Source organism: Camellia sinensis, chromosome 14 (genome assembly GCF_055761805.1).
Source record: "Camellia sinensis isolate YWXY chromosome 14, ASM5576180v1, whole genome shotgun sequence".
NCBI classification, from domain to species: domain Eukaryota; kingdom Viridiplantae; phylum Streptophyta; class Magnoliopsida; order Ericales; family Theaceae; genus Camellia; species Camellia sinensis.
In genome coordinates, this window is record NC_138974.1 from 37462398 (window position 1) to 37484384 (window position 21987).

The 21987-nt window shown below is 35.9% G+C and overlaps 2 protein-coding genes across 3 annotated transcripts; both read right to left on the reverse strand.

Annotated features, from left to right (window-relative positions):
• Positions 1 to 229: 229 nt before the first annotated feature.
• On the reverse strand, positions 230 to 2045 carry LOC114278385 (photosystem II reaction center W protein, chloroplastic). Its single transcript, XM_028220404.2, has 2 exons — positions 1903 to 2045; positions 230 to 692 (listed from the first exon to the last, which is right to left on the reverse strand). The coding sequence occupies exons 1-2, from the start codon at positions 1994 to 1996 to the stop codon at positions 373 to 375; spliced, it is 414 nt and encodes a 137-aa protein (XP_028076205.1). The 5' UTR covers positions 1997 to 2045; the 3' UTR covers positions 230 to 372.
• Positions 2046 to 2690: 645 nt separating this feature from the next.
• LOC114278384 (putative galacturonosyltransferase 6) lies at positions 2691 to 11232 on the reverse strand. Of its 2 annotated transcripts, XM_082906665.1 has the most exons (10): positions 10803 to 11232; positions 10682 to 10716; positions 10413 to 10454; positions 10173 to 10314; positions 10001 to 10074; positions 6843 to 7072; positions 5934 to 6291; positions 4225 to 4746; positions 4032 to 4103; positions 2691 to 3307 (listed from the first exon to the last, which is right to left on the reverse strand). In XM_082906665.1, exons 1-9 carry the CDS (start codon positions 10912 to 10914, stop codon positions 4077 to 4079), a joined length of 1542 nt encoding a protein of 513 aa, XP_082762791.1. In that variant the 5' UTR covers positions 10915 to 11232; the 3' UTR covers positions 2691 to 3307; positions 4032 to 4076. The 2 variants fall into 2 exon arrangements, with proteins under 2 accessions (XP_082762791.1, XP_028076204.2); XM_028220403.2 differs by lacking the exon at positions 4032 to 4103.
• Positions 11233 to 21987: the final 10755 nt, after the last annotated feature.

Sequence of the window (21987 nt, forward strand, 5' to 3'; positions counted from 1 at the left end):
TCACTCTTAAAGACTTTAAATTTCTAGTATATGATCGGTGCGTGGTTTTGCACGAATGGTACAGTTATTTTTCTGTACAGTTGCTAGTTTATGAGCTAATGGAATAGAGCATCAATGTTTAGATAATTATTTGCAGTTGAGTTTTGAAAGTTTTGACGATCTTCCTTTTTTGTTTTTTTTGTTTTTTTATAATAAACAAGATATAAAAAACAGTAAAAGGAGAGGGAAGTACAATCAAGAAACAAAGTAGTTAAATACAGAAAACAAGGTAATACTACAGAGAAGAAAATGCAATTGTAAACACAAAGTTCAACATTGCATTTTGATAGTGATATGATGAATGAAACACAACAACTCCTCTTGTTTTTGGGTTCAGAGAGACAATCCAGACTCCTCATCCTCTTCAAGGGTGGAAGTGTAGATAATGTAGAAAGCCCATATCAAACCAAACACAACCACCAGGATCCAAACCAGAAGGTTGTTGCTCAAACCAAAGGGAAGTCCAGTTCCTTCTGTGCTCAGCCTCTCATCCACCAGTGCCATGGCTGGGCTTGACATGGTTGCAGCACAAGCGGCAGCCATCAATGATGCACCCATCCCCACTTTTGAGCTGCTGCTGCTGTCCTCCACAGAAGATGGCTTTCCCTCCATTGAACATCTCACTTTTCCCTTCTTTGCCATTGCTGGCAACCCTGCATCATACATTAGATTTGAATCAGTGTGTTTGGTTTGAGTTTTTTAGATTAAGTTTTTTAAAAATTGAATTTTTTGGTTTTCATTGTTTTTAGTGAATATTTTTAAAATTTTAAACATTTTTTTTTACTTTTTTAGATGCATCTAAAAAAGTAAAAAAAAATGTGAAAAAATATTTTAAAAAATTAAGAAATACATAAAAATATAAAAAATGTACTGAATTCTTGTATTTTTTTTTGTATTTATGGTATTTAGTGAATTTTTAAAAGATTTTTTTTTATAATTTTTTTACTTTTTAGGTGTAGGTGTGTTTAAAAAGTAAAAAAAATTGCATAAAATATTAAAAAAATTCAATAAAAACAAAAAAATACGAAAAATAAGAAAGTAGAATTTTTTAGAAAAATAGAACCAAACATAGTCATTGTTTTGCTAGTGTCATGTCTCCGAAAAAGGTGTGGAGTAACTGTTAGTTTGGTGATTTGGAGAGGGGGGCAAAAATGAAAATCTCTTATAATCCTTAATGTTGAGTTTGGATTTTAAAATTGTAAGGGAAAAAAAGAAGAAGAAGATTTGTGAAGAAGTTTACTTCTATTTCATTTATTTTTCTCTTCATTTTTTCCTTCACAAATCCATCTTAAAATTCAAGATTTAAACAAAGTTTAAGGAGAGAATGAAATGAACTAAGAAGAAAGGCTGAGAATCACTTTTTGAATCTCTCTAACGCAATGTTTGGTTGAGGATTTGGAAAGGGATTTAAAAAAGAAAAGAAAAATGTATGTGAAACGTTTCACTTAGTTTTATACACTTTTTTTTCTTTTCCTTTCCAAATCTCTTTACAAATCCTCCAATTAAACACAACGGAAAGGTGAAGAAATTTAGAAAGTTAAGAAACCAGCTGAATATCAAATTTTCACAACATAAAAAATACCCAACTAAATACAATGATAAATGTTATTTTGATGAAAGGAAAAACTATTATTCTCTTTTCTCTGATGTTTATCCAAATAAAAGGAATTTTTTTTCTTTTTTATCCAACATAGGTAATCAAATTTTTTTTTTGGGGGGGGGGGGGGGCTATAATTCCCAAAGGAACTATAACTATTGGAAGGAAGGACAGATTAATTCGTTATAATTTCTATGAAAAGTAGGAATTTTATATTTTATAAAGAACAAAATGAATGAATTGCAGTATTTTTGAGTAATTCTTACCAAGAACAGATGAGGAAGGAACCGCCATCATTCTCTTCTGCACGACGGCGGTGCGTGTTACTAATGATGAGGTGCAAGCAGTAATGGTAGCCATTTTAGAACAATTTAGTTCTTCTTCTCAGATTTTGTTCCGCAGAATTGAGCAGCGCAGCTACCAGTATAGGAAAAAAGTTGAAGCCTATGATTATTTCAGTTTATTTATTTCATATATTGTCATGAAATGAATATAATTGATCCACAATGCACCACACATCATGGATAGACAGATACTGCCTCATCTGTAACCATCCAATCAATTCCCTCCACCTGTCACACTACACAATCCTTTTATAATCAATAATAATCAATAATTTATCTAGAGTAGCACCTCTTTGGTTTCTTGGGCTCCCCTTTTTTCGAGTTTACTAACCCAAACAGTTGATTGTTGTGGTGGGTACCAATCAATTACTGAAATGTCATGTATGGCATCAATTTTTTATTTTTTTTATTTTTTTTGGTGAAAAAGGAGAAATATGGGCAAACCAATGCGTGACAGTTTTTCTTTTAACATGATTATAGAAGTTCTTACCGGATGAGAGTCCTGCATTCAGAAGCGCTTCCTAAAATCAATTTGAGTTATAACCTAACCACAACTCCAAAAATATAGCAACAAAGAGACCATGGCCACACCAGCTAGTCATGCAGTAAAGCATTTCACAAAAAAGCTTGGATAAAACCATCAGGGTCACTCTGAAGAACAATAATCAAGTCATCTAAGATAGAAAAGATATAGATACAGTAACTAGACAGGTATGAAAATCTATATTATTATTGTATTCAAATTAGAAAATACTATTTCACTTTTAGAATGAGTTATTTACACATGAACCAGCATTATAACCAACCCTAGGGACACTCTTATTTCATTTCTGTTGTTGCTAACAATTGACTCAGCTCAGCTCAGCTCCGCTCCTAGAAGGTTATGCCCAGAAAATAAAAAAATACGAGTTGAAATTTATAAACAAAAATTGTAGAAGCATGAGAAGGGAAAAAAAAATCAAGTGAACAAATGGAGTTCCTCCAACAAAAAGCAACAAATCTGTGCGGTAGAATGGGATTGATTCAAGCTACTAATGATGCAGGATTTTAATTATCTATGAATATTGCACTGTTGGAGATATGGGTGTTCATAGTTAATATGTCTCCTCCAATATTCCTTGTAATCCTCGAGCCCAATATCCAACCAAGGTTTCATAATTCCATCGAAGTGTATCACTGATGCCTTTTTGATGTCTTCCTGCCTGACACCCAAGTCAGAACCGAGCCCAAGGAGATGCCATGTTTTGTTCAAACCCACCGTATGGTTGTAGAAGGTGACCCAACCTAAGGGCAAGCTACCTGCTTTCCACACCGGCCTCTTATATCCCTGCATGACCTCCACAATAATACAATCATTAGAAAACTAATTGTGTTCAAAATAAAGCTTAATACATGCATAAACAAAATTACACCACCAGGGGAAAAAAGAAGGAGAAAGAAAGCATGTATGGTTAGTTATATATCGGTGATATATGGCATGCAGTGCCTCATGAACAAACCTTCAAAAGGCCTAATTTGATGGGCAAGCTCCAAATACAGAAACTAAAATACATCTCAACTAGACTCAACCATTGTGACATATCAACAAAATGCCATCCGGTAGTGATGAAGAACCGAAATGATGAAAAGGAAACAAATGGTGACTCAATACTTTTTTTAACACTCCACTTGGATAGAGTGATTTAGTGAGAAATGATAAGAAATTAAAGGAAATAGAACTCTTTTCTCACGTTTGGTTTACAAGTCAGGTGATAAAATGTGAGAAATAGTGAGACATGGTGATAGAGATACTCTCTTAATTTATAGGTTTCATTTCTTATCAAAAGTGGTGAGATTGGGTGAGAAACAAAATGATTGGTTATGTATTTTACATAATACCGAGATTGCCCATTAAAATACAAAACAAGAAAAAGAAATATCACCCATATCCCTATATCAAATACTTTCTTACTCATCCAAATACAATAGTGAGAAAACACAATCATTTCTTTTATTTTTTCACCTAAATGAGAGACTACAATCATTTCTTTTATTTTATTTTCTGTTCTCACCTTCTAATCCAGAGTGTGAAAGAGTTGCAGAGGTGTAGTACAACCTCAATTAAAGGCACAACAATCATCCTTCTAAAAAGATAATTTGGAAGAACAAAATGAATTATTTGACAGGTCAGCAAAAATTAGCTTGAATCCACCAACAAATGAGCATGCAAAAAACATTTGAATGAAGGGTGCGGATGAACTATACCAATTGCAGATATTTGTGGTAGACCCCAGTTAAATTCCGTCTCCTCCACTCTTTAAGATCAAACAAATTCATCCCAAATGCCCACGTGCATGCCTTGCGATCAAACTTCTTTGCCACCATTGGGTCTGAAAAGTTGACAAACATATCCATACGACGGAATGAAGATTCACCTTCCTGACAAGTCTCCACTGCTCCATTTACTTTCCCCTTCATATTAACATCCCAAAGTCCTGTCAGATCCCTTTGCACAGCCACATCATGGTCAAGGAGCACAATCTTACTCAGCATAGGGAAAATGTCTGGCAGATAGAAACGTAAGTGGTTCAGTTCAGATGTATATCTCGAGTCTAGGGAGTTTTGTGTCGGCAGTGTTGCACCATACTTGGTGGACAACCATTCAAAAGTGTCTGTACTCTGAATCTGCATTGCAGATTTCCCAGGAGGATTTAATATGAACCACATCGACATTGCTGGGAAGCTTAGAGGATCTGTCACTACATGAAAGACTATCTTCTCAGGTTCCTGCAAATGGTCAAGCAAAGCTAGTTCAATTCTAATTAAATGTGTCATAAGCCTCTCTTTTTTCCTTTTTAGTTTACAAAGAATAAAATGTATCCACATTGATTCATCAATTAGATACCTGGGATTCTCATGCTATTAGTCTAATGGGGTTGGCAGAAAAAATTAGGCATTCACTACTTGAATTACATTCACGATTCACTAATAATCCTAAAATGAGCAATCTCAATGCCCAAGGCTCGCATCATTGCAGGATCTAGGAAGGGTCAAACATACACAACCTTACCCCCCGTGTGTGAAGAGGTTGTTTCTGTGGTTTGACCCCTTGACAAACCTAACCTAACTAATACAATTTTAGACGATCCCAAATTTGTTGTCATCACAACCAATTCAACTTTCTTCAAATGAAGGCTCCAGTCCCTTCAATTCATCAGACAAATTCAGTGTAATTGCAGCAGTTACTTAGAAGCCCTTGACATAGAAATAAAAGTTCATATCGCAAGAAAAATCCAAAACTCATGCGGTAGTTATCCATGGGTAAAATGACATCAGGAAGCGAACACCGGAGTCCATTTGCAATTAAACAGGAATATGGGCAAATAAAGTCTAGTTCAGACATGGCCAAAGACTAAACAATTTCTTTCATGTAACAAGTTTTATGGAGAATGCATAGTCGATTATCACTAAAAACATATTATTATCGATGAAAATATAATATATTAATTAAGTAAATCTGTATATATATATACACGTGTATAAGTGCTACTTCCTGTGCACATATGACAGGACCATGAATAGAATTGTTTGATACTAAAATAAAAATGATGGCTTTGACAAGCAATATAATGATTATCCACAACATTGAACACGCGGTAATTCATCATGCATTAGAAAAAATGATAGCTTCCACGAAAATTTCATTAGACTAATCAAGTCTCAAAACAAGTATCAAGGGCAGATGCATGTAGCAGATCAGCTGCTGTCCAAAACTGTAATCAATGATGGGTATGATGAGTTCCCATTGATCAATGTAATTTTCTTAGTAATTTTTCTCTTTGTCTATTGTAGACCATGCTTGGGATTATAGGCATCTAAAACAAAACTTAATATATACCAGTAAGGTCAAGTGTAATTGGGCTAAAAAATGGTATCCAAGTGATATTGCACCAAATAAAGTCCAGGCAGCTTACCCTAGAGGTGGAAACAGTTGAGTTCACAACCACTGAACAAGCCAAAATGTTGTCAGAGAAGACAACAAAGTGATAGAGATTAAGATCAAGCAACTTCTGTTGGTTACGGAACTCCCGCTCCTTGGGCAGTAGAGCAAAGTATTCAGCAGTCAACTGCATGGACAGGCAGTGAAGGCCTTTGGGGGTGGTCCTTCCGCCAAGCTGAACAAGAAATGCAGCTTCATTCTTCAGTGCCCGAGCCAGTTCTTCAGCATTGTCAGTCATAGCACGGAGTTTCATGGCCATGGTTGGGCAGTCTGTATACAAACGGCTGGCTTTTGACAAGGTATTCTCCATGGCTTTCATCCTCTGCAGAGTACTGAAAAGTTAACTGTTCTTAGATGAGATATGGGTTAATTATCTCTTCAAGTAGTAGGCATGTCAAATGCACCCAGATACTCAATTACACATCTTCTATGGCTTAAGTAATCAGATTTGACTTTAACAGCAAATTCAATATTCAAGGTCATTTTCCCTAATAGATATTTAAAAAACATTAAAATTTGGACCCATTTACCTTGATCAGCAAGGCAGGCAGTATCTCCTATCCCAGCCAGTTAGGCATAGGAGGAGGGGGGGGTATCGAAGTAGAAGGCCCTAATACTAAATCTGATTAAAATGTATCCCCCAGGTGAACAAGTACTTGACTTACTGTGTAAAAACTGCAATCTGCTACAACTTATAAGATGAAGGATGGTACCACAAGTTTAAAGAATTAGTTTACTCTAACACAAAAATATGAGACTTGTGTTTCATTTCACCGATTGCAAAGCTTCTTCTACAAATACACATGTTAATGCATTAAATATTCCTTCCTTTTATAATATTTAATCCTTCAAACATCATTCAAGACGAAAATTAGAACTTTACCTCCTAGACAAATCAGAATCCTTGGTGGAATCACCAGCTCGTTCTAGCTCTTTAATTCGTAGTTTCAACTCTCTTACTAATTGGGAGTTGCTAGTCGGTGGTGCAAATTTCAAGTATGCTTTGGCCCTAATCAACTGATCTTTCATCTCTTTCACCTTCGCATCTAATACTCTCCTTGTCTGTGATGGTATACTCTGAATGTGCTTAACTATTGGTTGTCTTGACAGTTCCTGGTACACAAAATCAAGACCAAGTTAATAAGCAGATCGCAAAGCCTAAAACAAGTTGATATTTCTACTTTCGATATGTTTTCATCTTGGAATTGTTGATGGAGAGAGAGAGAGAGATGAGGTGAAAGAAGCAAGCAAATTTCTTTATTTGATTTAATTGGGATAGGAATGAAAAGAAAATGAATATATATACATTAAAAAAATCAAATTGTTTTGTTCAATTAAACACACACACGAAAAAAGAAAAAGAAAAAGAAAAAAGAAGAGGGTATGAATTGAGTAATTTCAGTTCTCTTTCATTTTCCTATCTGTCAACAAACCTGAGATCCAAACATAGCGTTAGACATATAACCACTTTTAACAAAACATGTCCAAGTGCAAGCATAACAAGAAGCTTGCTCAAAATTGCTTAATTTCCTGGTTTGATACCGAAATTAATTGCACTTGCACTTGATACCTTAAAAATAGCCATCCAAGTAAAGCTTAGTTTTATTTCATGGCAGAGAAAAAAATTGCAACAAATAAGTAGCTTTTCATCTGTCTAATGTGTAAAACGTATCATCAAAACAATCAACTTCAATAACCAATATCCTTTCTGTCAAAAGGAAAAAGTTCATAATTGATGACCAAAAATCCCGAATTCCTCATGTAAAACCTAGTGCTATACCAAGAACATCCCATGGCAGTAAATAGATAAGCAAGCTGTTCTTAAATATGTCTTCTTTTTTTTTTTATTAAAGAAAGATGTTCATAAAGATGTTTGGAAGTTGTATTAGGAAACTCAGTAGGTTATAAATAAATTTAAGTAAATACTAGATAATACAACAACCAAACATTCCTTCCTACTCTTCTAAATGTGTGAAGCACTCAAAACTTGAGTGAGGGTATGGAAAACATGTCAAACATGTGTAGTTGGATATTCACCTAGCAAACACATATTTAGTAACTTGAATTAACGATAAAACTATGGATGCAACCCTCATATTAATTTATGCACAAAATTCTCTATGACACCTTGTGAACTCCATTTTACCATATTATGAACATTTGGCCGTGTCCTCGTGTCCTTGGATATGGAATTAGATGACTGGACACTTAGACCCATACCTACCCCCAGGTCCATGTAATATAGCTTCAAAGGATTCAAGATGAATTGAAATACTACTCAAGTACATTAAGGCACAAAAACAAATTGAAGATGCTTGCATACTAATAGAATATTACATGTCATTGATTTTAAAGTTACAAACCTAAGCATTGATTATGTAGTCCTGTATTCACCTTCAAGTTCAAACAATTGAAATGCTAGTCTTAGAGCCTGATGACAAGATTAAAAATATTATACAATTTTGCTTAAGAAACTTTCCCCTTATTGTTGGCATTACTAACTGATCTTTGATTAAATAGACTGAGTTAGAAAGGATTGACCAAAACTTTGTTCTTGCATCACTTCTACTTCATACATATCGTATCTAATCTATTTGGTTGGCAATGATTTAATATTCCAATGAAGTAGGCAAAACTGCAAATGAGGTGGGGGTCATTGATGAGAGCAATTAGTACATCCTCTTATACACACATGGTTAATAAATTGTTTTAAATGTACTCCACAGATCTTTGACTTCTGGTTTCATTTGTATTTTTTATAAATCAATCAGTATATAAGAAGTCACTTCATTCTTATTTTACATACCCAGATAACTTATTTCGGAATGAATATATACCTTACAAGAGAAAAAAGTAGTTATACTTCTTATAGATCATATTTAAGGAATATAAATCTGCTCAAATTCCTTTGTTGCTTTATTTAAGCCAAAAAAAAAAAAAATTATGAATTTACAGCAGTTACACTTATAGATCAAATTTTATTTCAAGATATTCTTGAGCATTTTAAGCTTCAATATACATTTTTATTTACAAATACATATACATATTCAACCTCCAACTTTTATTTGAAGATATTCTTGAGCATTTTAAGCTTCAATATACATTTTTATTTATATTTACAAATACATATACATATTCAACCTCCAACCTCCAAACCCCCCCCCCCCCCCCCCTCCAAAACACACACAACACACAGAACGGTAGGTACATAAGTAATGAGTAATTATATAAATAAATAAAGCAACTTTACTTTTATGACCAATATTCTAATTTATAGGAATGTGCCTTCTGCCTCTCCAGCTGGTGAAGTGGCTCAATCACAATGACTAAACATACTCGTGAGGAGCATTTCATCTACCAATGTCATGTTTCTTTCTTTTTAGAAGGTACACTGGCTTCAGAGATGAGGCGAAACTAATGAAATCCCCCCTCAATACTTAGCTATGTCAAAAATGTGGCTTCAATTAATTCTAAAGTAGGTTCCTTAAAAATGAATTGTGGTTGGATCCTACAACAGTATGACTTTTTACTGGTATTAACTACTCTGGGTTATCTAGAAGTTAATAACTTGATGTATTCCATATGTTTTGAGGCATTTACATTTACCCCCATTTGATTCAAATAAAATTGACTGTTTTCCCCAGGTACCCAATGATTGCATAGTCAAGCATATGACGAAATTGAACAATGAACACTGCGAGAACAAACATCTCCTGACCATATGTCCAGAACTACGTTTCCTACTAACAAATATTTGATTTAGGAAGTTTTTTCACTTACATTATCATCATTCATCAATGTAAACAGAACAGTTAGCATATCCAATCAATAATGTATACCTCCACATGAAGAATCATTATCTTTAAGTGTAAAACTTTTAGAAAGATCTTTCAAGAAGCCAGCGGGAACAGTTTTTTCCTTCTTCTGGAAATGATATAGTTCATATACAATATTATAGTTTAAGACCACCTTCACTTTATTCAAAGTTTCAACCACCTTTAAGATTATTGAAAGTCGTAACGCATTGTGCAGATATCATACCTTTCGCCCAGATGTCAATGGTTGTTTCTCCAACTGAATTTGCTGATAGTATTGCTTTTTGTCCTGATTAGTACCTAAAGGTTGAAGCCAAAGAAAAAATTAAATAAAAATCCATAATAGACAAATGTATGAGAATCAATGGATAATTTAAACAATAGCCAATGGCACTAACCATTTCTTTCCAATCTGCTTTTGGCATTTCCTAATTGGTTCGATCTAATATTCCCATCAGATGAACTGAAGCTAACCACAGAACTAAAACTACCATCTTTGTATACAACTGGTGGTGGCTCTTTCAAACTTTCTCCTTCTTCCTACACAGCAGAGCACCCAATTTCCATTCCACAAAAATAAGTAATAAAACAAACAGGAACAACTGTCATTCGAAAAACCCAAAGCAAATCTAGATTACCTTCTCGATTGCAATAAGTTTGAGAGCATCTGTCCTATATTTCTGTCCACAATAATAAAACAGTCGTTAACCCTTATCATATAAACATCTAAACTCTTGTTGGTTGCAAAGAAAGTGTATGACCCCAAAAAAAACACAGAAACAACTATTTGATACAAAATCAGGAGAGAAAAAAAAGATTTCATATTCCTCAGTTTTCTCTGCAACCAACAAGATAAATAAAAATGAAGGAATATATAGGATGATTGTAAAAATAGTGAGATTCATACAATACTCGATAAATCTTCAATAAATTCTTTCGATTCTGCAAGAAAAAATTCGCAATCAATCAAACGAACTAATAAAAACTGACAAAACGAATAACTATATAATGATTGGAAATTGTGTCACCTTCTGAATTGAAATTTCTATGCCTATCGGAGAGTAAAAAGATAGGAACAAACACAGAAACAGCGAGCAAAGAGAGGATTAATATCCTCCTGCATCGGCGAATCTGCTTCATGAATATCTGCAGATCAACCTAACGTCAACACTAGGGTTTTCGAACATTTCCTGTATAGATTTAGATCGAGATTCGATGCTTCCAAAAGAAGAATTGGAAGGTCTTTCTTGCTTCTTTTTATTTTTATTTTTATTTTTATATGCTTTTGTGAATGTTTGAATAGAATCGCCTGACACTTCTTCGTGATTTGCGAGAGAGAGAGAGAGAGAGAGAGAGAGTGAGTTTTAGAGAGAGAAAGACAGCGGTGAAGAAGGAGAGAAAGGTGCCATGTTCGTGACTGCAAGGATTTTTTTTTTTTTTTTTTAATTTTAATAAATTGTTCTGTTTTGGGATTTATATACCTTGGGGTTTTCGTGCAGATTTGAAACGTTATGTATGTATGTATGATGATGCGACATACATGCATGTAGATGGACTATGATGAAGGTTTTTTTTTTTTTTCTTCTCTCTATAGATGGATATGCATACATGCATGTATGTATGTATGATGAAGTTAATTTGGTTGAATTTTCAATTTTTTCAATTTAAAATTTAATTTGATAATTTTTTTTTAAAAAAAAACTCAAATTTTTCATATAATTCTTATTTTTTGGGAGTAAAATTTTAAAACATTTAAAAATATCTTTGTTGATATTTTTATTTTTTTCAATTTAGTTTGTAATTTTTAGAAAATTTTTCAAAAAATGTAAATTAACAATTCAACTTGACTTGTGTTGGTAAGAATATAAATGCTTTTCAACCTTAATTTAATTTTTAACTTTTAAATTTTTTAATTTAAAAAATAAATTGATTAAAAAAATACTCATTTTTTCATATAAATTTCATTTTTTGATAAATTTTGTAAACATTTAAAAATACTTTTTTTGATATTTTATTTTTTCAATTTAGTTCATAATTTTTTTAAAAACTTTTTTCAAAAAAATAAATTGAACCAATTCAACTTGGCTTGTGTCGGTATGATTATGACTTTTCAACCTTAATGTAACAGTGTACTACAAGTCATTATAATAAATTATTACAACTAATTATATAACAAAAATGCTAGACTTTAAATTTCATACCAAATAATTACATGGGTGTGTCCCACACCTATATAAGAATTTGGTAAAAAAATATATAGAATTTTTTTTTTTTTTAGGGGTTTCTCTCCGGTTTGTTTTCAAACTAGATGTTATGTTGAGTCGTGGTGTGCCTTTATTTGTACTTATTTCAATGACCCAAACTGTTTAATATGTAGAACTTTTCGAGTATCCTTACAAAAAATTATGTTGGTCGGATATCAATAATCACTTAATCAAATCACATTTCTATCAAAAATATAATCTAATAAAATGATTATCGATATTCGATCAACATAAATTTTTATAAAAATTATATACCCGATGAGATTTACACAATAAATAGCTTGAATCATTAAAATGGACCAAAATCAGGTCCAAAAAGGCCCAATAAAACCGTTTAATACGATAACGGACTAAAAAAAAGTCATACCCAGTTTTTTTTATTTGTAACATTGCTTATTATGCCTCCGTTTGGCAAGGGCTTTTCCAGGTTTTTTTGACTATTTTAGCCACAAAAAACAAAATAGGCTATTTTAGCCATAACAAACAAAACAAAACATCACATCCAACCCATAATCATTACATTCTTCTCTCACAAAAAAAGTCAAAAAAGTCAAAAAGTCAAAAAGCCCTTCCCAAATCAAGCTTTTTAGCCTAGGCTAAAATAGCCAAAAAAGTCAAAAAGCTAAAAAACCAACCCACTTCCCAAACGGAGGTTATATAAAAATGCAAAAATACACATATATAGCCGTCTTGGAGTTGATTCAAATCCAAATTCTAGCTGTACCTATCAAATTTGGATTTGTGTGTTTTTTAAACGAAACGTTCTCCCTGGGATCCAACTATAGATGATAAGGTTGGTTCATATATCGTCTCAACCGATTTGTATTGTCCTTCACACATGAATAAAAATAAATAAATTATAAATATATCTTCTGATATTTAATTAAAATACAAAACTTCTTTTATGATTTTAAAAATTACATTTTACTTATTAAAATTTCTAATTTCATAACAAATCGTTCCTTTAATTAATAATAGTTTGTAATGATGTTAAAAATATATTTCAATTAATAATTTAAGTAATTTTATTATTATATAGGAGAGTAATTATGAATTTCGTTTTTTTAGTTAATTTTGTTAAATTAAAAATTATAACAATGAGGTATTTGTAAATTTTTAAACCATAAATGATAATCTGTACTTTAAGCAAACTTTAGGAAATACTTTGTATTTTACCAAACCAAAACCAAACCAAACGAAGCCTTAAGTCCCATCAAATGGGGTCGGTTACATGAATCCTTCTTCTCCACGCGGCCCTATCAAAGGCCATTTCATTGGTCAAATTAAGTAGATTCATATCTCTATTTATAACGCTAGTCAACGTTAATCTAGGCCTACCTCGTCCCCTAATACTTCCATCTACCGTTACAGCATCGCATCTCTTCACTACTGCCTCTGTTGGTCTCCGTTGAATATGACCAAACCATCTCAAACGATTCTCTCTCAACTTATCTTCTATCGGTGCTACTCCTACCCATTCCCGAATACACTCATTCCTAATCATGTCCTGTCTAGTCTTACCACACATCCACCTTAGCATCCTCATCTCAGCCACCCTCATCTTATCTACATGTTATTTCTTAGTTGCCCAACACTCCGTCCCATACAACATAGCTGGTCTAATAGCCGTTCTATAAAACTTACATTTGAGTCTAGTAGGTATTCGTTTATCGCACAATACCCCAGACGCACTTCTCCACTTACACCATCCCGCCTTAATCCTATGGGCCACATCTGCATCAATCTCTCCCGCTGTTGTGATAATTGACCCTAAATAACGAAAATGTTCACTCTTAGGCAGTTCTTGGTTCTCAATCTTCACTTCTCCTCTGCTTTCATTGTTACTGTTATTAAATTTACACTCCATGTACTCTGTCTTAATTCTGCTTATCCGAAATCCTTTAGATTCAAGAGCTTTTCTCCAGATCTCCAACTTTGTGTTAACTCCTTCTCTAGTCTCATCCACTAACACAATATCGTCTGCAAAAAGCATACACCATGGCACGTCATCCTGAATATTTATCGTCAACTCGTCCATAACTAAAGCAAAAAGATAAGGACTTAAGGTAGATCCTTGGTGTAACCCTACAGTGATAGGAAATTCATTTGTTTCTCCAGCTGGCAATCTAATAGTGGTCACCACCCCTTCATACATGTCCCTAATCACGTCAATGTAGCCTTTTGTCACCCCTTTCTTCTCTAACGCCCACCATATTATATCTCGGGGCACTCTGTCATATGCTTTCTCAAGGTCGATAAACACCATATGAATGTCTCTTTTCTTTTCTTTATACTTTTCTATTACTCTCCTCAAAAGATAGATCGCTTCCATTGTTGACCTACCAGGCATAAACCCAAATTGATTCTCTGACACCTCTGTTATGTCTCACAATCGACGTTCCATCACCCTCTCCCACACTTTCATTAGATGACACATTAGCTTAATTCCTCTATAGTTGTTACAATTCTGGACATCACCTTTATTCTTATAGATTGGCACTAAAATACTCTTCCTCCACTCATCTGGCATGTTCCTAGTCAACAAAATTTTACTAAACAACCTAGTTAACCAAGCAACTCCCTTTTTACCCAAACACTTCCAAGCTTCAATAGGGATATCATCAGGTCCTAAAGCCTTATTTGATTTCATCTTCTTAAGTGCAATCTCCACTTCAAAATTTCTAATCCTGCGATAGAACCTATAGTCTTGGTTTATCGTATTACTGATTATTTCTTCCCCTATTGTCGTACTTCCATGTTCCTCATTTAATAGTTTCTCAAAATAATTCTTCCATCTTTCCTTAATCTCATCGTCCTTCACTAATACCTTAGAATCCTCTTGGTGATCCAACTACTGATTGATAACTTGAATAACTTATTTTATAAGATTTGTTGGGTAAGTAATACTGTTAGCTACATATTTTGTACAAGTCAATTACAATTCGACGCGTGGCAGAATAAGGGTAATACAAGAAGACCATTCAAGTCTTTCGATTCTGATCGTACATGTGGCAGTTAGTATTGGTTACTGCGAGATTTGAGTAGCAGTGGATCAATAAAGAGATGCAAGGTGATGCGGCTTCAACGGTTACTCACATTTAAATTCAAATTTAGGAAGGAAGCCTAACTGCAAGTGATGGCACAATGGAGCTAATTATAAGGCAACATGATCAGCGATCATGAAGAAGCAGCTCGACGGTTGGAAATGCAGTTCGACGGTCATCCTTAAGAAGTATAAATAGTAGAGAAAGCCCAGAAAAAGACCCCTAGACTCAGATCCAAAAAGTCAGTCTTATTCTACTTATTTTCCTTTCCAGTTTTACATTTCCAGTCTTACATTTCCTGTTCTTTACATTCTTGTACTTTATATTCTGACACTACACTTCGTTCATAGGAGTAGTTTCAAGTAGTAGACTGTTGCTGTAAACCTCTACGAGGTTGAGTTTAGATCATTATAAGTTTTTCATTTTGATGAAATCCTTCAATTGTTCTTCATTTAATTGTTATCTTGCTTAATTCTCCTAAATCAAGCCACCAGTAAAAGTCCTCTTCATTGAGGCTGAAAGAATTAATTTTCTGTAAGGACTGATTGATCCTTGCTGGCATGCTCGCAATTACAAAAATAACTTTCGAAAGCCAAAAAGCCAACATATATTTTTGGCACGCCCAATGGGACTAATTGAAATGGTTAGACGTAGGAGATAAGGAGAAAATGAACGCTTGGAAGAAGGCATGGAAAGAGAGGTAGAGATACCTAATCTAGAGGATAATGTGATAACACATCCTGTGAAAACTCCCAGTTTATCAGAACCTATGGTCAAACAAACCAGCACTTCAGAACAAATACCACATGTTCATAATATTGGACGAGACCAATAAATTGGACCATCCACTGTTCCATCTACTCAACCAATAAATCCATAGGGTGGCCTAATAGATGCCATGTGACGCAGTTAATGAACACGATGGAAAGGTGGGCAACATTCTTTTTGGATCGAATGAATAACCATCAACCAACAAATGCAAGACACATGGAGGAAGTTTCAAATGTCCCTCAGCAAAGATTGGCTAGAGATAAACAGTCTATGCAAGTTAATGGACATTCTTATGGTCAAACTAGTAATCAAAACTATGAAAGACCATCACCTCACTCTTGGTACGAACCTATTTCGAGGCCTATAGCAGGTCAAAATGCCTCAGCGCTTAACAGTGAAGCTATGCAAATTGGTGGATCTGGCCCAGTACAAGAAAATGGCATAAGAATGGCTCCAAATCCAATGTTCGAAGTCATACCTGGCACGAGGGGGTTCACTAATCCCTTATTCGAATTTATACCCGGGGGGTTGGAAGGTTTTCCTACAAATGGAAGAGACACAACACCAGTTCCAGCACCTTTGGCAGGTCCTTTCGTAGGACAGGCTCAAAGGGGTTACCCACAACCCCAACAACAACCTGCACCACAGGGACAACCAGTCCCAAATATACCACCTTATGGACCAAGAGGACCACAAGCACAAGTTTGCCCACCAAATCCTGTGTTTGTTCCTCCAGTACTGGTTCAGCAGGCACAAAATATGCTCCCTAGGGACCAAATTGTTGATATTGTTAGAGAGATGTGTGGACCGATGGCTCGAGGGGTCCAGACTCCTGTGTACAGGAAACCATACCCAGAATGGGTAGACAGGATGCATGAATACCCAAGAGGTTTCAGAATACCAGATTTTACCCTTTTTTATGAGAATGGAAACCAATCAACAGTGGAGCACATTGCTAGGTTTGCTACTCAATGCGGTGAATTTACTAATAATGACTATATGAAGTTAAGGTTATTCCCAAATTCCCTAACTGGGGGAGCATTTGTATGGTATATTAACCTTATACCTGGCTCTATCCAAACTTGGCAACAAATGGAAGAGACATTTCATGCCCAATTCTTCCAATCGGAGCCAGAGGTTTCCATGGCAGACTTGGCAAGATTGAGTCAAAGGCCTGATGAGAAGGCTACTCAGTTTATTGCCAGATTTAAAAGGGCTCGAAATAAATGTAGAGTCATCCTGTCAGAGCCAGAATTCGTGAGATTGGCTCAAAATGGCTTAAAGTTTAGGCTTCGAAAGAAGTTTGATTCAACTGAGTTCAGAGACTTAGTGGAACTCACTTATAAGGTGTCTAGGTACGAAGCATTACTAGAGGAAGAACAAGATCGAAATAATGCATCGTATAAGACATATTATAGAGATCCTAATTATGAGATCGATGCAGCAGAGATTGTGGGAAAAGAACCTGTGATCTGTGAAGCATTAATTCATAAGGATACAATAATTGATCAACAATTTAAAAAGAATGACCTTCATAGGAAATACTCTTTCGATTTAACTAAGGCAGATGACATTTTTGATCATTTGCTTGCGGCTAACTTCCTTAAGTTACCAAAACGAGTCAAAATTCCATCTCCAGATAAACTTAAAGGAAAAATATATTGTAAATGGCATAATTCTTAGTCTCACTTGACCAAAAACTGTATTGTTTTTCGAGACAGGATCCAAGAACAAATTCGAAAAGGAAGTCTAAAATTCCTAGCTAAAGCAGAAAAGGCCATAGGGATCGACAGTAATCCATTTCCAGAAGTTGGAGAAAGTGCAACTAATGTTGTTGTACTAGACTTCTAGAATTTATCTCTGCAGGAATTAGAAGAGGTCAATGTGCAAATGCATGTTGCCAGCCAGGCTACTGTTAAGAAAGACACTAGAAGTCTGCCAGTTGTTGGACAAGGCTCTACAAGTCAAGGAAAAGACTCTGATGAAGAAACACTGGATGACGATTCCTTGGAGGCAGCAGTTATCCAAAGAATGTGTCCCAGGTGTAGGTTGAGCTATAAGTGGCTGAAAAGACTCCCGATTGATGGGAAACAATACTACAGGGATGTGCAGAGACGTCCTAAACCAACCAGTGCTCATAACAAAAGGCCATGCCCAACTAGTGTTAGGCATCAACCATTAATGGTTGAGCCAACAGCTAATAGAATGCATTCTAAAAGCAAGAGGCCTTTATATGAGTCTAGGCCACCTAATTATTACAGAATTGAGAGCAGTCATTTTGAAAGAAGGTTGGAAAGGGGCTCAGTTTATGGGATCAAAGCCAGAGATTGGCCCCCTAGACCAGCATCACGCAGGACAGAAAATGGCTACCTTCATCAAAGGTCTGAGTTAGGCCCAAAACATGAAGTCAGGGCCAAGCAGTGGCCTTCATAGCCAGCTTCGAAGATGGCTTCGAAGGAGGAAAGAAACAGTTCAATAGCTGAGTCAGTAAGTTCGTTGGTACCTGGAGTTCCAGATTAGTTTGTCATGCAGAACACACCTATAGAGGTATCTACCCAAAGAGATGTTGTTGGAAACCAAGATAGGATGGTCAAACCTCCTTTGGTGGCCCCAAACAATTGGGTATTGCTTAAACACTCAAAAACAAAGGAACCAGATATGGTCCCAGTAATTTCAAGATCACAAAGGAGAAAGATTCAACGTAGGTACACTCAGTACTAGAAAGACCTAAAAGAAAGTGAAGAGAGCTCTTCATTGGTCCAGACAGAAGGAAAGAAGAATCCAAAGTCAGACCATACTCCAAAACCAACTCTACAAGGCAAAATGGGTTGCAGCAGAGAACAGTTGGCCAAAGTTCACTTTGAACTAAAAACCAGAGAGAAGTCCAGTTTAGCAGGATTGAGGAAGGCTTTGATGGAGAGTGATAGCGGGATAGAAAAAGAAGTTGGCCTAGGCCAAAAGAAAAGATTGGTTGAGGAAGAAATGTTCGAAGCCTTCATGGCTGAACAAACATTTTTGGTTGAAAAGCCAATCGGAAAAGACCATTCGAAAGAGTCTGTTAGTAATGAAGTGCCAGAATGCAGCATGGAGGATGCTTCTAAAGTAACTGAACAAGGTAGCCAAGAGGAGAAATAGGCATAGCCAGCCATCCAATTTGGCTCAGTGTCAGTGAATATGGTACACATACTACCGTATGAATTCCAAGCTGGAGATAAGAACCAAGAGGGGCAAGAAATTAACCTAATTCCAGTCTCTAGTGAAGACTCACAAGTGAGTATGGTGCAAGATGAATCTGGAATGGCTACTCCAATGGAAACTGAATATGAGAGTAAAGAAGAGGTGAGTATTAACCTCTCATATCCTTTTGAGTATCCCTCGAACTTTATGACACAGCATGTCAAGCCTTTGTATATCAAGGCCTTCTTCGATGGGATACAATTGAACCGAGTCTTGGTGGATAATGGGGCAGCGGTGAACTTATTACCGAAATCTTCCTTGAAGAAATAAACCAAAAAGGAACCCCAGGTTAATCCCAACCAGCACAACCATTGCTGGCTTCGCTGGAGACAAACAGATGGCTCAGGGAATTCTGCCTATCAACCTGAGTATGGGAACCAGGGACTGCATGACGACATTCTTCATTATCGACAGTAATGCTAAGTACAATGCTTTACGTGGTAGAGATTGGATCCACACTAACAAATGTGTGCCTTCCTCTTTGCATCAGAAAATAATGATGGCCTTAGACAATGGAGAGACAGAGAAAATTGATGCAGATCCTCAGCCCTTCATAGCTTGTGCGGACTTCATAGAGGCCAAATTGTATATTGAGGGAGTGACACCACTCAGTATACTGAGGAAACCTGATGGCTCAGTCAAAGTGACGGCTGATGAGAAAGTGACACACCTGAAGCACTTAGTCCAAGAAAGTGCTGATGAAGAGGTTGTCGTTAACGATGACAATGATGCCTGGTTGTAGGCAAAGAGATGAAGCACAAGAAGCCAAGTCTTTAGCTCTAATTAAGTTCTCAATATTGGATGTAAAATGAATAGTCCAAAAAGTGCAAGAGTAGGAGAGAGAAGCCATGATAATTGGCTGCAAGCAGGAGCAACAACAGACTAGAATTTTGGCCCTTGACAAATACTGTGCATTGGACATTGAAACAAAAGTCCAGGAGATACAGGAAGAAGAAGCCTTATGGACAGACTTTGTCTATGAGGAGGAGGGTAAAGATGTTGAATTAAAGAATCTAGGAGCAGAACAAAGCAAGAAGATTGCATCGAAGCCAGAAGGAATCAAAGAAGAAGCTTCAGTAAGTTCTCAGACACAAGACCCCTTAGAAGAGGTAAATTTAGGGGAAGGTTCTATACAACAGCCTACCTATATAAGTGCTTGTTTGAATGCTCTGAACAGGGACCAGTTATTGGTTGTTCTGAAGAAATATAAAGATTGTTTTGCATGGTCTTATAATGAACTACCAAGATTGGATAGGTCATTAGTGGAACATAGGCTCCCTATGAGGCCTAATTTCAAGCCATACAAACAAAAGCCAAGAAGAATGAGTCCAGAAGTGATTCAGAAAGTTAAGGAGGAAATTCTTAGACTACTAAAGGCAGGCTTTATTAGAACAGCTAGGTATATTGAATGGCTATCCAATATTGTGCCTGTAGTTAAGAAGAATAGTAAAATGAGGGTATGCATTGATTTCAGAAACTTAAACCTAGCAATTCCAAAAGATGAGTATCTTATGCCTATAGTAGATTTGTTGGTAGACAGTTCAACAGGGCATCAATTTTTATCAATGATGGATGGGTACTCTGGTTATAACTACATCTGTATTGCAGAGGAGAATGTTCATAAGACAGCATTCAGATGTCCTGGAAATATTGGCACATTCGAATGGGTTAAAATGCCATTTGGCCTAAAAAATGCTGGGGCTACTTATCAGAGGGCTATGAACACTATCTTTTATGACCTCGTTGGAGGGTATTTAGAGTGCTATATTGATGACATTGTAGTTAAATCCCAATCTATGGAGGAGCATCTGTTTCACTTAGAAGCAGCTTTTAAAAGAATGAGAAAGTTCAAGTTGAAACTCAATCCTCTTAAATGTGCTTTTGGCGTATCATCTGGAAATTTCTTAGGCTATGTAGTACACCATAAAGGAATACAGAGAGATCAGAATAAAGCCAAAGCCATCATTGAAGCCAGACCTCCATCAAGTAAGAAAGAATTACAAAAGTTCCTTGGACAGGTTAATTTTCTTCGAAGGTTCATTTCTAATACTGCAGGGAAAACTAAAGTATTTTCTTCCTTATTAAGGCTGAAAGATGAAAAGGAATTTGTGTGGGCAGCAGAGCATCAAATTGCTTTCGAAGGTATCAAAGCCTACTTAGCCAATCCTCCAGTGCTGATGCCACCAAAGGGTGATAAGCCCTTGAAGTTGTACATTGTCACGACCCAAACCCGGCCCCATGGGTTTAGCACCGTAACCGGCCAGTAATCCGAGATTACCGAAGGCCTGCTTAACAGTAGTACAGTAAAACAGAGTACAGGGCCTGACGGAAGCCAATACAGTAAATAAACAGTGTCCAATGAGCTGTGCCAGTCAGTATGCAAAAGACTTTTCATACATATATACGTAAACAGTACAGAACAGTATGTACAATATTTACATTCATTCAGAATAGGGACTCAATCCCTTATAGAGTAGTACAGTACAGTGCTATCAGTCTATACAGTTCACAAAACAGATACAGAGACAGAATGGGGAAATAAAAGACCCCTAAGCCATAGCATGGCAGGCTCGGAACCTCGCAGTGAGGCACAGTGGTTGGCTTGACAAAACTGGAGTTTACCCCCGACGCTTCTAGTCACGTTCTGGTGCCTATACACCTACATATATATATGAGCAGTGAGCTAAAGCCCAGTTGTAACGACCCAGAACCGTATACGATGATTACCAGTAATTAATTATGTGTTAGTATGATTTAATTGAAGATTATCTGTTGAACTTAGAAAATACCTGTTGAGATTACGACTTCGGGACTGAAATTGATGACCGTAATGGGTTCAGAAAACGAAATTGAGCACGCCTATGTGATACCGGGAATTTTTAGAGCCATTTGGGAAA

Excerpts from the sequence above, each read along its gene's own strand:
- LOC114278385 (XM_028220404.2), bottom strand. The coding sequence starts at position 1,996 with ATGGCTACCATTACTGCTTGCACCTCATCATTAGTAACACGCACCGCC. Across the intron at positions 693-1,902 it reads TCCTTCCTCATCTGTTCTTG|GGTTGCCAGCAATGGCAAAG; the intron begins GTAAGAATTACT and ends TGTATGATGCAG.
- LOC114278384 (XM_028220403.2), bottom strand. The coding sequence starts at position 10,914 with ATGAAGCAGATTCGCCGATGCAGGAGGATATTAATCCTCTCTTTGCTC. Across the intron at positions 10,455-10,681 it reads TTGAAGATTTATCGAGTATT|AAATATAGGACAGATGCTCT; the intron begins GTATGAATCTCA and ends TATTGTGGACAG. Across the intron at positions 3,308-4,224 it reads ACCACAAATATCTGCAATTG|GGATATAAGAGGCCGGTGTG; the intron begins GTATAGTTCATC and ends GAGGTCATGCAG.